This window comes from Gracilinanus agilis, chromosome 4 (assembly GCF_016433145.1).
Source record: "Gracilinanus agilis isolate LMUSP501 chromosome 4, AgileGrace, whole genome shotgun sequence".
Classification (NCBI taxonomy): Eukaryota; Metazoa; Chordata; class Mammalia; order Didelphimorphia; family Didelphidae; genus Gracilinanus; species Gracilinanus agilis.
In genome coordinates, this window is record NC_058133.1 from 123,442,530 (window position 1) to 123,463,345 (window position 20,816).

The window sequence follows — 20,816 nt, forward strand, 5'->3', positions numbered from 1 at the left end:
CTTCAATCCTTAAATGAAACCTAAGAGTTAAGTACTGTTAATTATCATCATTTTACAGTAGAGTAAACTGAGCTAAGTGACTTACCCAGTGTCACATAGCTAATATGTCAAAGGAGATTTAAAGTCGGTTCTCTTGCCTCCAGGCATAGCATTCTATCCATTGTGCCATCTACCTCTTTTGGCTTGTAAAGATCAATGGTCTTTGAGTCAGAAAAACTGGATTTGAATCTCAGCTATGACACTTAGTAGTTGTGAACCAGAAAAACCATGTAAGTTCCCTGAGCTTCAATTTCTCCATCTTCAAAAGGAGGGTAATAATAATAATTGAACCAAATGTCTCAGTTGTATGAAAAGCACTCTGTAAACCTTAAATATTATAGGACTGCTAGCTATTACCATTATATGCTGTTATTATTATGTAAAACAATTGATAGAATGATGTTTCCCTTTTTTATCTCTTAAGTCCTTCCCTACTTTCAAGACTACCTCTTCCAGAAAGCCTTCCTCCGCACTTCCAGTAAAAATGAACTCTTCATTTTCCTAAATCTCTTAGCACTTTTCCTAAACTCCTCCCTTTTCCTTATCATCTTCATGTATCATATTTTTTTGCATTGATGGCTTTCCCCAAACTGAGTAAATTGTGATACACTTTAAAAAAAAAGGTCCATCTTGCATCTAATTTTGTATATTCAACACCTTGTATAATTCAACACTGGTACATCATGGACCACTAATACTCATTTGAAAAAAAATTTGATTTGACTTTAATTCAGCCAATTCTGACATCATCCACTGATTCATTCCTTTACTTCTGTAATGTCTATCTAATAGAAGAATTTCAATGGAGCCAAAGTGGTCCAGGATTCTCTGAGTCCCTGGAGTCTTCATTTTCCTATGAGGTTGAAAGACCTCCCTACTGTGTCCAGTACTAGATTCAGCACAAAGTGAATTTAAAGCACTCACTATATTAAAAAATTGCCTTACATTTTCTTTTCATGTCCTCCTACACACACAAATATACTTCAACTATGTAGTCTCTATTTGTTTCCACCTGTGGCTCACCCACACAATGAGATCAATTTTAAGACTTGACCACCAATCTTTCCAATGTCAACGTCAACATCCAAGATAGAATAAACTGCTGATAACAAAAATATGTGTTTCTACCCAGTACTTCACATCCAGAAGAAAAGTTATAAAACTCAATTGTTTGTTTTTAAATAAATAGATATTTTGTGTGATACAGAGTAAAACATTCAGATGATTGATTTTTTCCATTGTTCTATTATGCAGGTGTGTACATATATATGTATATGGGTTGATAGAAATGATATACTGTCAATTAAAGGCACTAAACAAATAAATGAATGTGTTGCTATGCATAGAAATTAATGCATATTGGGAACTGAACATCATTTGGTTATCCATTAACATATATTCTTGTTCATTAGAGTGGTGTTATAAAGCAATATCAAATAATCAAATAATGCAATGATGAGTAAAGGACTACAAATCCAGAATTTGGATAATTGTCCATCCAAGACATAATTGGATATGGTCCCTTTTAAACCAATGGAGGATATGATTTTACCTTCCCAGGATGGTTAGTGGCAATAGAGGAAGAAGGGAGGCACCTTCAACTATTATCATGAAATTCCTCCAGGCAAAATAAATAGATAGATAAATAAAAAATACATTATGTGTATATATGAAGCATCGTAGTGGGTCAGTCATCCAACAAAGGTTAAAAAGAGACATAAAAAGAAAAACTGTTTTCATTTTCTTCTTTTACTATCCCCTTTCCTATAGTTGCCTCTTTCAGGTTTCAAAAGAACCCTGTAATTCTGACTTGTTCAAAAAATGACAAATAATTTTATATCAATAAATATTTGTTCTCTAGGTGTCCCCATTGCAAAATTCCGGAAACACAAAGCTAAGCAATTATCTACTTCATATGGTCTTTTTTTGGCTTCCTATTTATCCCAGCTTATTTCTCATTACTCTCCCAAAATTATGTATTCTAGGTGGATTTTCCATTGCACTATTCCACAAATATGTCATGCTCATGACTCTAGGCCATTTTTATATTATATTATATTTACTTCTAATATATTTATTTTATATTTTATATTATTTTATTATATAAAATATATTATATTACATTACATTGTATTATATTGTATTGTACTGTACTGTATTATATTATATTATATTAATTATATTATATTATATTTATTATATATTATATTATATCATATCATATCATATCATATTATATTATATTATATACCATGTAGAGAACCCTCTGCTCTCTACTTAACCAAATCCTACCTATTCTTCATGGCCCACTTTCTATATAAAGTGGTCATTCATTTCTCCAGTCTAGTCCACACAGCTCTCTCTTCTTTCAACTTCTATAAACCTTATTTTATTAATCTGATAATCAGCATTTTGATATTTTCATAATGGTTTCTTGTACTGTGTGACATTCTTTTATATCTGTTATTCTTGCTTCCCCACAAGTAGATTGTAAGAGCCTAGAGGACAGTCGTATCTTAGACAAATTCTGTCTCTCTAACAGTGCCTAGTAGTTGGTGTTCAAAAAATGCTTTTTGGTTGTCACATCTCAGCATCTTCCATAATTATTCTTAATTATTTCTCAAAGGATTGTATGATACTTTTAGTCTATTAAAGTCTTCTAAGAATATATCTGTGGCAATGGTCTCCAAAGAGAGTTATGTGAACTCCAAGAAGTGCATATGTCAATAATCCCTTGGAGATATTAAAATAAAATACTATACTTCATATTTATATATTTTAATCTTTGTTTTAAGGAGTTTAGCTTTACTAATATTTAGTATATTGATTTACATTAGCATTCTACTTGGTCGGATGTCGTATGTTTATGTGTAGCATATGGTACCCAAGGTATCCTGAGGAAAAAAAAGAAGTTCCACAAAATGAGATGGTACCCTCCCTCATTCTTTTACTTTCAGAGTTTTAATATAGTAATTTGTATGTACCCAGTTAAGTGGATTTATAGATTATACTCTCTAGTTTTAACTAAACTAATCCTCACAAAATGGGCAAGTGACTTTCAAATATGTCTGCAAAGAAATCACAAGAAATCACATAATACTATGAACAAGAAAAACGAACAAGAAAATTACAGAGCAGATACCTTTACTCCTAGTCAAAGCTTTTCATCAATCATATTTCAGGGTAAAAATAATGATACACTAATCAGATATGTAAAGAAGTTGCCCCCCAAATTTAATTATTAAAACTATTTGAAATATTTATTTATATCCATTATCACTAATATTGAACTTTACCCTAAATGTATATTTTGTCTTTAGATATTAACTAATTATAGTATGGAGTGATGAGTGAGACATATAGAAACTAAAGGTTTTTTATGAAAATTAATTGTCACCTTCAAAAACTCTCATATCTAAACATTAAAGTAGAAACAGAAATTTCAAACTAGCTTTTAAAAGCTCTGAAAGGAGAGTTTCAGTTGATCTTCAACTAATTTGTGAAATCTACAAATATGCAACATCTTGGGAATCATCTGCAAGAAAATATGAATGATATAAAGGTGAAATTTTATTACCCAATTTTATCAAAAACCCTTGCATAATTGGAGGATGAGATTGAAAAAGGAGTATTGTCATTTAATAAATGTAAGCAATGATGAGCTTTTTCCATTTAAATTTATGCATTTGTGAGATATCTTTTTCAGCTAAGACAGCCATTAGAAACAAGTATAGTGAGAAACTGAACTTAGAATTAGTCCTTCAAGACACTACAACACAAAGTGTTAAGCTAAGTTTTTCTAAGGAGGCAAATTCAATCATTGCTCTCATTAAAATATTTTGAAAGGTTTTATCACTTTAATAATATTAAATTATTTTAAAATATTGTTTATTTCATCTTTATCTCATTCTTTTAAATTTCTTGTTTGTATGTTGATTTTGTATATTTGTATATCATTGATAAGTGAGATGTATAGTCAAAAATGTATTGATAGGATGAGCGAATAAAAAAGTTTGCAAACTAATATTTGAGGAAAATAAAAGCACAATCTAATAGTAGGTTCTTTTTTTTAACAACATACATAATATGCTAAATAATGCCATCTATAGGAACATAGAACTTTGTACTGGATGAGACTTTAGTAATTGGCTACTTTAGCTATTTTCATTTTTAAATGGGCTTAGTGGGGCAGCTGGGTAGCTCAGTGGATTGAGAGTCAGGCCTAGAGACGGGAGATCCTAGGTTCAAATCCAGCCTCAGACACTACCCAGCTGTGTGACCCTGGGCAAGCCACTTGACCCCCATTACCCACCCTTACCACTCTTCCACCAAGGAGCCAATACAAAGAAGTTAAGGGGTTAAAAAAAAAAGAGACAATCTAGCTCAACTCTTCCACCTAGGAGCAAATACACAGAAGTTAAGGGTTTAAAAATGTAAAAATAAAATAAAATAAAATAAAATAAAATGGGCTTAGTAAGGCTTTGTAAAATCAAGTGATTTACCCAAAGGCACACAGAATAATATGACTGGGACTCGAATCTAGCTCTTTTGACTCCGAACCCAGCATTATTTCCACTGCATTATACTGTCTTACTTCTTTATTTATGTGGAACAACTTTAATATGATTGGGCATATCATCCCGTCGTGTCCCTGTTTCTTCATCTGCTTGCTTCCTTTAGTGTTAAGGGTGTGTTAGGTCTCAGAAACATCAAACTTACACCCAAATCTGGGAAGAGCCAAGCATTCAACCTGTTCTCATGAGCAGCATCTGTCTTCCCCTCCAACTGTAACCCAAACAACTCTGGAACTGCTTAAAAAATTTCACCATACTCCATCCCCAAAACATAAACAGACCCAAAAGAAAGGTCTACCCCGTTCAAAGTCTCAAAAGAGAGTTGCAAAGAACCTTGACCCACATAGTTCACAATAGAAGATCAAAAAAAAATAGAAGGAACATCTCCAAGAAAGGCAATTATGTTCACAATAAAAATTCCTAGAGTCATCATTCTGTTATTTATGATATATTCTTTTTCTGATTCTTAACAAAACTTGCAAGTATCAAGTGATACTTTATATCTTTGCTGGGCTATATAATACAGTTGTGAGGGGTTCTTATCATACACTCAAATTGCAATCACCAATAAAATGGCCAATGGTGATAACTGGGTAGCTGCCTCTTTACTTCTCAAGAACATTGTAATGCAATGGAAAGCAATGAATTTGAAGTTAGAGGATATGTATTCAAATTCATCATTGCCTTGAAACCACTTCTACTCTTTTCCACTGCCATTCTTTTATGTAATTAAGTAGTCTACTAGCACAATAAAGTTAGCATTTTTGCCCCCATGTTTTTGATCCAATTCCCTCCAGTACTTTACTTTATCAACCATTTGTCCCTTTTATCATCAATAATTCCCCACTCACATTCCCCATCTACCAAAAACCACATTAAATGTACTTCCATCCTAAAAATATGTTCTCTATACCTTTCTGCTTCCTCAAAGTATGATGCTCTATTTCTTCTACCCTTCTGTCTCTCTTTATAAAAGAGACTCCATTTCCTTACTATTTGTCTCAGTCTCCTGTAAACTGGCTTTTTCTCCCATGACTGTAAGTTTCTTTCTCTCTAGTTTTGCTAATGACCATTTAATTGCTAAATGTAAAGTCCCTTGAGTGCTCATGCTCCTTGGCCTTTCCATTGCATTTGACAAAATTTCCATCCTTTTTCCTTGATAATCTCGTCCCTTAAATTTTATTATTCTACTTTCTTGTGTTTCTCTTTCTACATCCTAACTAAACCCTTTTTAAAAACCTTCTATGCCAGGATTTTTTCCTTCTTCTCTTCCTTAAATCAGGTACCCCCTAAGGTTCTATTCTAAATCCTCTCTTATTTTTTCCCTCTGCACTCCTTTACTTTGCAATTTTAACCACTTCTTTTATCTGAATTATATGAACTGATGTGGAGGTTACCAAAATAAGATAAAGGAAATTCCAGGAACAGTTGCTAAAATAAGCAAAAGATGAAATCATTCAGGCAACTAGATAGGACAATGGATAGAGCACCTGACCTGGAGTAGGAAGAAAATGGGTTCAAATATGGCATCAGACACTTCCTGGCTATGCGGCCCTGGACAAGTTACTTAACCCTAATTGCCTGGCCCTTGCCACTGCTTTGTCTTAAAAATGATACTAAGAAAAAAGGTAAGGATTTATTTTTAAATAAAATTTTTAGAAAGATCAAGTCAAGGAACAATAAATCTATAGGTAAAAAAATATAATTGACAAATCACTTTATCTCCTCGGAGTCCCAATTTTTTTTAAATGAGAGCAATGGGCTAAATTATTTGCAAGCCCCCTTGGAATTCTGCATCCAATAAGCTATGAACTTGAATCAGTGCTTAGATGACATGCCTATGAAATTTGCAGATGACAGAAAAGCTCGGGAATGGGGAATGAGGGCTGAAACTAACATATGGAATGAAATATTCAGCATTTTTAAATCCCTGTCAGCTAAAATAATGTACCAAATAGAATAAGATTTAAATTAATAAAGATAAATTTAAATTGTTATACTTGGAAAATCAACTGAAACATTATACATTAGGGTTAGCTGAAGAAAAAAGTGATGAGACTCCATCTATGCATTATATATAAATTATGTTTAAACTACATAATATCTATACCACGTATGGTATAGATATGTATGTATCCAACCCAGGCATATATCGTTTCCAAATTTGCATAATGATTATTTGCTCTATTTTCTTTTATCTTTTTATTTTGAATATCTAGCAAAGTACATATAATAAGTGTTTAATGAACGTGTTGGAATTTTCTATGACCACCAAATATTGTCTTGTGAGCATAATTTTTCTGTTTTTTTCTACAAACATCTATTTTAAAATCATATCTACAGATGGCATTTCAATTCCTGTAGTACATAAAAGATTATAAAATAAAATTTCCTGTTGAAATTTACTTCAAGGGCAGCTAGGTGGCTCAGTGGATAATGTCAGACCTAGACTTGACTTCAAATCTGCCCTCAGACTCTTCCTAGCAGTTGTGTGATCCTAGAGAAGTCACATAACCCCAATTGTCTAACCCTTAACACTCCTGGACCCAACATTTAGTACCAAGTATAACACAAAAGGTAAGGGTTTAAAATAAAATTACTTCAGTAAGGATTTTGCATGAACTAAAAAATGGTGAAATACCACAAAAATTATCATGGTTTACTTGCTCACCTTTCCCAAACACTAGGTCCTTTCCTGATTGCAAGGCTTATATCTCATGAAGTGGAACAGGATCTTTGTACTTAAAGAAGTTATGGAACATAATTTCCAAATTAATAAATTAAGTAGCAAAAGTCAAAATTTATATGAGGTTCTCTATATTATGGATACTGTATTTTAAGTAATGTGAAGCCACACTTTTAAAACAGCAGGAATATAAATATATGTCTTCCTAAGCACTCATTTGGCTGGCAGTAGGGAAAATCTAATGTTCTATAGATTACATCTTCTCACAAAACTCACTAAAAGCCAATGAGGTAATGTCGATGTTGCCAAACAAAGCAAGAATCTGGAAAGGAGATTCAAAAATTGGGAACAGTAGGTCTGTACCGGAAATTAAATTGGATTTGGAAGACTGTTTTAACAGAAAATAAATCCCCATAAAGGCAGAAAAGAAATCTTTAAAAGGGAGAATAAAATCATCAGAATACATGTATCCTTTGCTTATTTCAGAAATTTTCTAGCCAAGTTTTTTCCCCCTCATTGGAACACTCATACATCCATTCATTCATTTATTCATTCATTCAAAATAGGATCATTCATAATAGATGAAGTTAGAGAAAAGAGAAATGGAAGGGGAAAAAACCCACCTGTAATGTGCCAGGCACTGCACTAAGTGCTTTACAAATATGTCACTTGATTCTAAAAAAAATCCTAAGAGACAGGTGCTATTATTAGCCTTATTTTACAAATAAGGAAACTGAGGCTACCAGAGTTTAAGTGACTTGCTGAGAGTCATTATGGCTACTTTATCCTCTCCCTCTCAGCAAACAACATCTCCTTATACAGTGTCTTGAGGCCAGTTTTCAATTCAGATCCTCCTTATTCCAAGCCCAATGTGCTATCAGCTGTGCTTAAAGCACCTCTTGTGCTTAAATCTATTGCCCCAAGATCATATGACTATGGTAGTATATGATATGTCAGGATATGTATCCAGATTGTTAGTCTCCAAATCCTGAGTCTGATAACTAACTCATGCCCATAGGGCCTCATAAGAATTAACCATTGACTCTAGGAAGTGAGTAGCATTTTAACAAGCATTATAAGTGATATGAAAGAAATATATGAACAGCAATGGGCTCAGGTAGTTGGCACAGAGATCTGGATAGAACTCTGAGTTTGGACTAAGAAGGACTTAAATTCAAATTCAGCTTCAAACACTTGCAAAGCTGTATGATCTTGGGCTATTCACTTAACATCTGTCTGCCTCAGTTTCATCCATTTTAAAGTGATAGTGGGAGCACTGACCTCACAGGACCATCATGAAGATCAAATGAGGTTTTTGTAATGCTATCAGCACAGTTCCTGGCACACAGAGAATATTTAATAATTGCTGTTCCCTTCCCTTCCTTCCCCTCTTTAATCTATTCCCCACTTTCCATTCCCACTACCAACACTCAAATTCAGGTTTATTATACTTGACCCTGACTACCAATTTAACTTCCTAACCTGTCTCTCTGTCTCCCTCCTCCTCCTTCAACCTATATTATAGATAAATAAAAGATTAATCTTCCTTATGTGTTGTAATCATGTCACTTCCTAGCTCAGAAACTTTTGTTTCTTGTTGCCTATTGCATAAAGACTCTACCAGTATTCACCTACATATACCTTCTGCCTCTCTTCTCTAGTTCATGTCCTACTCAGCTCCAAATATGGTGCTGCATTAATTAGAAATCTTGAACCTTTGGACTCCATCTCCCAGAATTATTTTTCATTACCCAGCATCCTTTTCCTTTTATCCACTTAGCATCCTTGCCTGTTTGTATATAGTTGTGGGTAACCCCATCCCTCTCTCTTTTCCCGCGAACAGCTGAGTGAGCTTTCTATTTTTTTCCTTTGCTACAAATTGGTATTAATAAACTTTATAAATATAATATTTGGAGTATTTTAATATTAATTTTAATTCTCACAGTGCCTAGAACATAGAAGGTACTCCAATGTTTACTGAATAGACAAATGGAAAAATAAGGCATTATCCTTGTCCCTGAACTCAGGACTGCATTGGTGAAATAATATATGCATACATAGAAATATTTAATTCAAAATATAAGGAAATGTGTGGCTAAGGCCAAAAACAGGTAATTCAGGCAATAAGAGAAGGCAAGAAGTTTTTATTAAATTTATTAAATATCAGGCAAATGTCCTGAGATGATATTCTATAGCAGATAACATTTTTACGATGATAAAGCTGACCAAAATGTATAGAGAATTGAAGATTCTATTTTCCTTGTTGTCTGACAATGATAAAAAAAAAGCATTTGATTCAGTATGACAAAATACTGCCTTAAATGTTCTTCTTTAACAAAGAATCTCCTAAATACCTATCTAAATCATATAAAATAATTTGAAAGATACAACAAAAATATCTATCCTCTAATTAATTTTTAAAACTTCATTATCTTTTATAATCTTATATAATTTGGAATAGTTTGGTTTTATCAGCACTGAAAAAGTAAGAAGGGGTCAGGGAACTGTACCATTCTAAATCCTATATCCTCAGTAAAAAACAGACTTCTATATTCTTTTTCAAAAGAGATATATCCACCTTTTAACTTGATGCCTTTTTTCTAGCACTGTTCTAACAAAAAGGCAGAAATTTGAAGTCCACATTTGGAGCAGATATTACTTTTGGCTATAGTGACAATATCAAATCCTTGATTTTCTTCTTTAGCATCAGCACCATATGGCATTTGGCCCTACACCACTCTTTCAGGTCACTTGGCTCAGAACCTTAGTTTTGATTAGGCTCTGTCATTCACACCTTGTATTTAACAAATCACTAAGTCCTTCACAAAATCCCTAGAATTGGCTCACCTCCTTTCTAAACTCTACAGTCACTGCTTTACCTGAAGGTCTTATCACTATACCCTCCACTTACTGCAATAGACTCCTAACTGGTTTCTCTACTCCAAGTCAACCTGTAGACTAACTGTCCATAAAAATAATTCATCAAGTAATTCCCATGTTCAAATGTTTATAGTGACTCCTCATTTACTAATGGATCAAATCCAAGTTCCCCAGCCTGTCATTGAAAGCCTTCTATTAACTAGCTCTTTTTTATGTAGTAAGATTTGTCATATTTTTTGACAATGCAAAACCTCCATTTTACTCAAGATGGTCTCATTGCTCTCTCCACACACATATTTACTCCATGTCGCTCAAGCTATTCTTCTTTTCTAAAATTACCTCCTTCCATTTCTGATCAAGCAAATTCTATACTTTAAGTCCTAACCTCCTTCCACATACCTTCTCTAACTACTTTTGCCTATACTGATTTCTCCATTCTTTACAGGTAAATTCCTATAGAACTTGTATTCTGTGCCATACAATAGGATATCTGATTGTTAACTATCTCATATTTTGTAGTATTTGTTCCCATATGAAAGGCTGTTCTCTCCAACTAGATTAAGATTCTCAAGGGCACTGATGATTTCTACTCTTCTGTATCTGCCATAGCACCATTCCCTGCATAAAATATCGACACTTGGTAATATTACAGAGTTAGTCCATCTTAAGGTTGGATGAAACTTCAGATTTCATCTAGTCAGGGCTACCCTCTACAGTATCTCCAGCTTTTATTTGAAGCCATCAAGAGAGGAGAAATCAAAGAGCTCCTTATGCAATGCATTCTGTATTTTGACAGCTCTAATAGTCAAGAAACTTTCCTTAGATCAACTTTCCACCCTGCTACTTCTACCCATGGGTCATAGTTCTGTGCTCTCAGCCAAACAGAATAAGATTAACCCATATCATAGCTATCATGATTTTCCCACCTCCAACCACTGAGTCTTATCTTCTCAAGACTAAATAATCACACTTCATTTAATTACTTCCTCATATGGTCCCCTCACCATATTACGAACCCTCCTTTGGACACTCTACTCCTTGTCAATATCTTTTCTAATCAGAACACCATAATTCAAAATCCATCTCTGAAGTTTACTGCCTATTTGGCTTTGATGAAATAATTTAATCTCCCTGAGCCCCAATTTTCTCAACTGAGAAATGAGGAGATTGGACTAGCTTGTCTATGAGACTCCTTCATGCTCTAGATCTGATTCTATAATCCTATAGTATGAGTGCCTAGAATCATGTGTGTCTGTGGTCCAGGGAATAGAGTACAAGACTTATTGTAAAGATTAAATCCATCCAAATGGTTTAAGATCACTTCTGGTTTTTGGTTGTGGAGTCATATTATTGATTCATAGTTTACAGTCTGCTAAAAACTCTACTGCTTTTTCAGTCTAACTATTGTCTAATATTTCTTCTCCCATTTTGTACTTTTGAAGTTGATTTTTTTAACTTATATATAGGGTTTAGAAATAGCTTTCCCTAAAATGGTGAAAATATTAGTAACCATATTTTGGCAGAAAAGGAAATTAAAGCAGAAATGGCTAAGTGATTTGAGCAAGTCATATGACTGGAAAGTGTGCTAACTAGGGCTCAGTCCCAAATCTCCTGATTTCATATCCACCTGCTCTTTCTACTATACTACATCATGATATTAAAACTGAATATTCCCAAATGATTTCTTTTCCTATTATTGTACCACCATTTCCAACTCTATTCTTATTGGAACATGAGATAGGGGTGGAGGAGATATATATTTTCAGTCCTATATATGTGTGTCTGTGCATATATTCCTTATTCTTAGGATTCTATAGAATAGAATTATCTTCTGAAATCAAAGGGGTGGAGGTGAAGTAGGCAGAAGAACAGATGAGGAATGGCAAGTAAATTTTTTTTAACCCTTGTACTTCGGTGTATTGTCTCATAGGTGGAAGAGTGGTAAGGGTGGGCAATGGAGGTCAAGTGACTTGCCCAGGGTCACACAGCTGGGAAGTGGCTGAGGCCGGGTTTGAACCTAGGACCTCCTGTCTCTAGGCCTGACTCTCACTCCACTGAGCTACCCAGCTGCCCATAAATTTTTAAATTAAGATTCCTCCAATCTGCCTTGAGTACCTGAGTTTTTATATCACTCCTTTGTCCTCAAAAACCCTCATTGACTCTCCTTTTTATCAGAACCAACCCAAACTCCTCATTCCAACATTAATCCTACCTCATTCTCCTAATATTCCCCAATATGCATCTTCTAAATATTCCATAATGTTATCCTCACTCTCCTCTAACCACAGCATTTTCATTCCAGTCTCCAGGGTTATGCTATAACCACTACATAAAATGCTTTCCCTGCCTCTCTAACTAGCCAAATTTATCCATCCTTTAAAATAGAGATTCTTAAGATTTTTATGAACATTTTGTGCACTCTTTGGACAGTCTGGTAAAGGCTAAGAACCTTTTCTTTTTCAGAACAATGCTTTTAAATGTAGAAATTCAACTATATAAGATTACAAAAGAAAACAATTTTCTTGAAATATAGTTTTCAAAATATTAAATATATACCATATGATAAATTCACAAACCCTAAATTGGGAACTCTTGTGTTAAAGCTAAGGTAAATACTTAAGTCCTCCATGAAGACCCCTCTGACCATTCCAGTCCACATGGATGCGTGAGCAGCAGTTACTATATATTTCATTCATTATGAGAACAAATCACAAATTGTAATTTACTAGTTTTGCACCCTGAGCAGTGAAAAGAATGTCACTGGAATTGTACACATTCTATTCAGAATCCTTTTCACAGTGAATGTACATGGTCCATAATTAAGTTTGTGACTGTTTTCAGAGAATGCTTCTATTAGCATTGACTCTTTCCATCATGGGTTACATAATGATTCCCTATAAAAAGAATCATCCAATCCCCAACTACTTAGAATATGTTGATATGGTCTGTGAGTGGCCATTTTTTTCCCCTCGGTGTTCTGTAGGTGTGCCATATTATCTCAAGAATAGTTTCTCTTCTGTTTTGCCCTCTCCTAGTGTTCCCGCTTGTGATCCGACTTGCTGAATAGCAACTGCTATTCAGTCCCCCACTGATATCAGTCCTCTTCACACAGAAGGTATCCCTCCTACACTGCTAAACTGGCTGCTTTCCAAAACCATGTAGTTTCTCTGATCTTAGCATGTAGTGTTAAGTAGGGCTCACTAGTGATGCTGATGAAACTTGTCTAAAACATTGACTGTGACGTCTTTGTCAAGTCTAAGTCTTCCAGTCAGAAAGAAGGTTAGATGCCAATTTTAGCACCTCATTTCATGTTCTACACACAGTAGGTGCTCAATAATTAGCAGTTAGCTAGCCAGCTTTCATAAAGATTTGGTGTTTAATGCCATATTGATGCTATTTTTTTGTTGCCTTCTTTTTAAAATTTGCTTAAAAATGCTTTTTCATGGCATTACTACTTATGAACTTCTTTGTTTTTATATTTAATGCCAGTACGATTTGGGAAATGCTTTTAAAGGTAAAACTTTTGCCCAGGTAGTATTATCTGATTATTTCTCTCAATTCTGTGCTATAAAAACTTGTAAGATTTATAGATTTGTTCATAACCTCAGGCGATTTTTCTATAGGGTTGCTGTGAGTCCAGAACCTTGTAATGAATGTATCAAAAAGGCCAATTAACCAGCATTGAAATACACACACAGTGGTGGGCATATCAGAACAAAAACAAAATAATATCTGCCAGAAAATAAGCATGCATTAGGTGCCTACTATTTTCCAGACATTGAGCTAAGGGCTGGAGATTGAGGAGAAAAAAAAGTGAAAGACAGTCCCTGCCCTTGAGGAGTTCACAATTTAGTACCTACTCCTGGGGAGCTTATATTCTATGGAACACATGTACACAGGTAAGTATATACAAGCTATATTTTAAAAATACAAGGTGATTTTGAGAAGGAGGTATTAGCAACTTGGAGATTAAGAAAGGCTTCATTTAAGCAGTGGTATTTAAGCTGAGCTTTGAAGCAAACTAGGCACTCTAAAAGGAAGACATGAGGAAGGAGTACATCCCAAGCAAAGGAGAAATCCTATACAAAAGAGACAGATAGAATATGGAATGTTGAAAGGGACCAATAGCAAGACCAATTCGGGTGGATCCAAGGATATGGAAATGTGTGATGGAGTCAAATTTTGAAAGCCTTTAAACACCAAGTAAGAATTTGTACTTGATCTTAGAGGTAATAACAAATTATTACAATTTATTGAGCAAGTGAGGGACATGGTATGCTTCAGGAATAGCACTTTGGCCATTGTGAGGAAGATAGGAAGAGACTTGAACTGAAGCAAGTAGAATAATTATGGGATTGAGGTAATCATCCAGGCAAAATGTGCTACACAAGCTGTAGTGATGTCCACATAAGGAAGAGGATGAATGAAAGAGATGTCCTAGAGGTAGAATCAACAAGACCTTGAATTTAATTGGTGATGCAGGATTATAGATTATGAGAGGTTGCAAAAGGAAAGAAGGAAGAAAAGGAGGAAGGAAGGGAGGAAGGGAAAGAGAGAAGAGAATCAGGAAGGAAAGAAGGAAGGAACAAAGAAGGGAGGGAGAAAGGAAGGGACAGAGGGAGGGAGGGAGGAAAACACCTATTATGTGCACTAATAGAAGAAAAAAATGAATTTACGTGTTTTTGTATAGATAGATAAACCAAAGTGAGAAAAAACAAAATAGTAAACATTTCCTTTGACAACAGAGCTAGAAGAGATAATTTTTTTAATCTCATGTATCAGGAACCTCATGGCTCATGAGCTGCTGATTGCATATTGGCTTAAAGATACAAGAGGTGAAAAGTATAATTAGTTTCAAATCATTAAGTTGGAGTTGAAAGAGATGATTTCAAATGATTAAAAGATCTATAAGAATCACTGCTTCTAACAAGTTTTTGAACTTTTGGGGAAAGTCAAAAGACCTTGATTAATTTTTGGTATAATTGTTCCTTTTAAAAACCCAGAACTCAATAATATCTTCTCCCCACTCAAGATCAGAAAAGGTTTCAGTCCAAATTACTTAAAAGCTCAACAGTTCATTGGCATAAATTTCCGTCATGTGCCAAGCAATTTTAAATACTTTAAGATACTTCATCAAGATATGTGCTAGGCAATTGTTATTTGAGTCTATCCATCAGTGTATACACCAAATCAAATAGGTTGTATGGAATATCACATTGCTCTCCTTCCTTTTCTCTTTATTTTCTTTGAGTCAGTAGCATGTTCCAATGACCGATGGCAGGTGTATTGTTTGGCATCTAAGGGGCACAATATCTCGGGATCAGAACAACATATAGACCATTATGACTCTTTCCTAAAAGACATGATGCACTTTCCAAAGTCACTGAACACAAATCCTGAAGGTAGACTTTCATCAGCGACCCAAAGAAATAAGTTATTAAATATTCAATCACCTCTGCCTCTGAGAGTCACTATAAAGAGAAAACCATGTATACCTGTCCCCTGTCATCTAGAAGCTTCCTCATTCTTAGGATCTTGTGCCTGGGAATCACTTCATTTTCAGGGCTAGCAAAACTGTTCATTTTCTTCAAATCCCAGGCCCCTCTAGAGAAGAGAAGTGTCGTTTAATATAACAGGCTACCTTTGTAAGATGCTCATTCCATTTCAAAATAAATAAATGAATCTGCTGTGGTTTCTGCCACATATAAATGTCACGAATTGGAGAATAGCAAGTGAATAATGTACATCATAATACTTCCTTCCATTTAAGTGTTTTGTGATACAGCTGTTTATCATCTTACTCAGCTGTCCAAAATATTCATTTGAGAAGAAAGGATCCTACACGGGTGTAAATCCAAAATGCCATTTCTCCCCTTCTACAATGCCTGTCGTTTTTCAGCCTGTTAGACTTTCTTTTATAGATTCTTTTCCTCCCTAAAAAGATATTTCTAAGGAACTGTTTTCCAAACTTCCCCACCGTAATCTCTAAGGAGTGTGTGAAAAGGTAAAGTTCTAAAGCTTGTTCAAATATAGCAATAGGAGGAATGGAATACATTTATCCTCAAGCCTTTGAATGTTCAAAACAGAAAGAGTGTAAAGAGGTTTCCTACCTCCTGCTATACCCAGCAATGGTTACATACTTGAATGGTTTTAAGAGGAAGCAATGCAATTATAGCTATCCTAGTTCTCAAAGGGGTATAATTTCATATTGCATCATCCATTTTTTGCTGTTTTAGGTCTATTTCTCTCAGAGATTACAAGCTATAACTTGTAAAAGATGCATGTAATATATGTCATTGTGTTAAATTAGAGCATTTCATAAATGTCATTTGAATGGCACAACTATGCAGTGTGGTCTTATTGTAATTTGCAGCAAAATTAATATAGTGATATTAACAAGATGATGTTGTGACTTTATTAAAATCAAAGATTTCACAGCTTGTCTTACCTTTTCCAACATGAATAACTTCATCATCCATATCCTGTTACAAATGTTGCCAAGAAATACACTTTTTTCCTTTCCTGGAAAGTTCATTGTTTTGTGGTGAGATGTATTGTTTGGGGTTTAAAATATAACAACAATGACAATGAACTTTAATAAATATGCCTTAAGGATATATTGGTTAGCTGTTGGGTCAAGATAGTTTATTGTAGTGATGAAAATTACACTTGGAATAAGACATGGAAAGAAAGTAGTTACCTGAAAATGTAATATCAAAAATAATTATGATGGTTTAAATTTTTTTTACTAAATTTCATTGCATTCCTAAGTTGTGTGTCAGATACTGAGTTATAACCTAATACAAATTGAAGAATAGGTGGGAGAAATTAACCCTCTCCGGTCCCCAGGATCTCAGATATAATGACACTAGATTCTATTGCTCTAATGCATTAACATACTTTTCAAATGCTCAGATTATTGCCAGATAGTAATATTCTCAACCATCAGGATCTGGAAAATGATTGTGTTTAATTCCCTAAAAGGAGGAGTATGTGAATGTATCATTTGAGGCATTCTTTCTACAGACATTAAGTAGATTAAGTTCCCTAAGGGATGGGGAGGGGAGCTATTTCAGTTTTGTCTTTCTATCTCCAACACATATGTAGTGCCTTGCACATGAGTACTGAATAAATGTTAATAGAATTAAATGAGCATATATTTTATCTTTGTCTCATCTATCATTGTCTTGCCAAGAAACTTGAAGTGTGGCTTCTTTATTGGGGAGTGGGCAGGAGGATGGAAAAGGTATTGTTAAGATAAAGCAGTTCTTTCTTAACCCTGATGAAATAATGAACTCACGGACTCAGACCAAAAAAAAGTAAAACACTTCCTGAACAATCAAACACTCACTTCTGGACCATCTATGCTACTTAATGACAAATAACTACTCTAGTTCTAGGCAAATGGTAAAAGCATTGATGAACTGCAGGAAATTATGCAGAGAAAGTGTATTCTGTACTGTTTTTAACATATTTCCTTGAAAATTATCATTATGATAGGACAATTAATTTTCATGAGTAGGGCCCTTATTCCTTATGATTCCATCTTCCGTGGGTCAGACTTAGAAACAGTTCCTTCATTGATGCCTTTCTATTTCATCTAATTCATTTCAGCCCTTAGTCTTCTAACTTATTAATCTCTATTTTAATGTCTCTTAATCATCGCTTTCTGTTCTGGCTCCACTGCAGCAGTCTATTGATGAGCATTACAACCAACCATTCTATTTCCAAATAAAGCTTCAGGTTTCCATCAGTTTTCCTTTCCCCAATTTATTTTTCAATTCCATGGGTTGGAACCTCTACCTTCTAGGAGAGTTTAGTGAGCTTTCCAATGCCTTAATACAATGTGACCTCCATGAAATAACAATTTCAGATCACTCTCTCTTGATTAGTAGAAGAACATTAGAGAAAGGAACAAAGCAGACACACAGCTGATCAAATGTTGGGTAATTTCATGCACTTAGTATCCAGTTCACCCCAGGAAAAAATAAGTTCATTGAAGGCAGGGCTATTTTATTTTTGTCTTTATATCTCTAGCATCTATCACAGTGCCTGGCAGATAGAAGGCATTTAATAAATGGTTTGACTTGTTTCTTTGTCTCATTCAAAGGAAAAATCAAATCAGCCTGTTGTAAGCTAAGCTCCAAATGAAAATTGAGAATGAAATATTATCATATAACAATCCACTGAGAAATATTTGTGAATGTTGAACCTCTTATTCAATATGCATTTATTAACTCCCATCTATGTGCAACAGGCACTATACTAGGGGAAATGCAAGTATATAGATGAAGCAAAACAAACCCCTTCCTTTGAGGAACTTTTACTTTATCAAGGGAGACAAATGTACATATATATGGTATAGAGATACAAGGTAATGGTGGAGGTAAAGGGGAGGATCCCAAAGTGGATATGAGAAGCTAGGGAGAGGAGGAAAGGTCTCCTATGCAAGATGGCACTTGAACTGAGTCTTCTAGGAAATCATGGATTCTAATGTACTGGGGGAGGGCATAACTAGGGGACTCCTAAAACTAAATAGTTGAGTCCCCTTAACTCACTAGAAGTAATTACAGTGTATAAGGGATAGAGAGCAGAAATAATTAGACATTAGTGTGTGTGGGGGGGGGAGGGGGTGATTTCCTCTTTTTTGCTTTTTAGTTGCCACAGTCTTAGACAATAAGGGTGCAAAACTTGGAAAGGCCTCTTCATACCTTCTGTAAAAAATTAAGAGCTGTGAAGAGATGAATCAAACAAAAGGAATTCTGAGGCCAATAGCCTTTGACTGTCTGACGGGTCAGTTATATACCAGGTTACCTTAACAAATGAGCCACTCTGAGAAGAATTAGTTGAGAGCAATCTTCCCTTTCAGTCAAGAAGAGTCAGCAATGGAGGAAGAATCACACACTTAAGAAGAAACTTCTCTTTATCTTTTCTCTGTACCTCTTTGAGAGCCCAAAACTGGGAAGGGATTTCTCTTTTCTCTCCCCTACCTGACTATGATATATGGCAATGGAGCAAATCACCGTAGTCAATAGCGTGTCTAGAAGAGTGGACCAGAGACTCCAACTGACTGTCTTGTCCAGAAGTGATGCTGCATCCAATGAGAGAATAAGATAAGGATATTAAAAAAAAAAAATAAGGGGGCAGCTGGGTAGCTCAGTGGAGTGAGAGTCAGGCCTAGAGACAGGAGGTCCTAGGTTCAAACCCGGCCTCAGCCACTTCCCAGCTGTGTGACCCTGGGCAAGTCACTTGACCCCCATTGCCCACCCTTACCAATCTTCCACCTATGAGATAATACACCGAACTACAAGGGTTTAAAAAATAAAATAAAATAAGGATACCAAGAGCCTGCAGCATTGGTGGGTTGAGTTTTCTCTTTGCCAGTATGTGTGTGCATCCAACCTTCCCCTAATTTTGCAGCCCTTTGTTGGAGAGCACACACCAGATTTATGGGAAATGACATCATTCTATGTCATTTCAATAAATGCCTTTGCTTTAAACTAATTATGTCAAATGGCTAACTTAAAAGTAAGTTTATCAGTGTGGAGCTTGTGCACTTAGTTAACAAGTTCAGATCCACAGAATACCTATAACCTGGAATAACCTCAGCAATAAACCTATAAGCAAGAAAGAACAGGAGAAGGATATAGAAGAATTAAAAGACACGGAACTGAGAGAATGCACTCTGAGCATGAGCAATAGCTATTACAAAGGCCAGGGAGGGCCATGTATGAGGAATACTAAAACCCATTTGGCTGGACCTCAGAGAGTGAGAAGGGAAATAACATATGGCCAAGTCCTAGATGACATATGTCTAGCCCTCAAAACTTCTGAATAGCTTTTAGAGCCTATAGTGCCTATTAATAAACTGAATGCTACCTTCCCCATAATGTTGTAGCGCTTCTTTAGATTTGAAATCTTTCTATTTCATCCCTCAAACTTTAGGATTAAATGGCTTGATGCACTGTTTCATGCTAGTCTCATGAGTTTGGCATCCAAATAAGGAAGACTCATAATACTTTCTCCTGAAAGCAAAGGAAGATATCCCAACTCTTATAAGACTGAACTGAACTACATACAATGACTGCCAAAGGGAATGTTCCCTTCCAGAATATAGAGTACGCTACACAGGCACTCGGGCCATTTGGGGCTGGCTTACGTCCTAAGTTATTATAACAAAATGGGACTTGAACTAGTGCCTAATTTCCCTGTGTGCTTCCTAATATTATTATGGATTTCAAATGCATGAATTTTTTAAATGTCCTTGAATTTGATTTTACGGTTTATAATTCTGACACTGTTGACAACTTTTTTAGTAGCTATTCGGTTTTCCCTTTAGAAATGAGAGTAAATATTTCTGACTCTCTTACAGCACAGCTTAGGCTTGGATTATGTAAAGGCGGGGATTTCCAACTATTTGACATAAGATAAATCCATTTACTATGTTCTTTATATTGTTTTCAGGGCAGAAAAGGCTAGCAACTTGCCCTCTTGAACAGTCAATCAGGAGTGATGATTGCACAGAAATTTCCCCATTCAACTTAAAGGAATCGCATCATTTTGGCCAGAGAAGGAAGGGAATCATAAGATGTAGAGCAGTGAGTGGGCGCTACCACCCCCTGGTGGGTGCTGCAGCA

General features: G+C 35.1%; 1 protein-coding gene across 1 annotated transcript in view; it reads right to left on the reverse strand.

The window, feature by feature from the left end:
- The window catches only part of USH2A (usherin), a 1,059,501-nt gene that overhangs the window by 900,354 nt on the left and 138,331 nt on the right, over positions 1-20,816 (reverse strand). Inside the window, exon 11 of the mRNA XM_044674959.1 lies at positions 16,628-16,661. Within this exon, the coding sequence (XP_044530894.1) occupies positions 16,628-16,661 (34 nt within the window). The remainder of the gene's footprint in view (positions 1-16,627; positions 16,662-20,816) is intronic.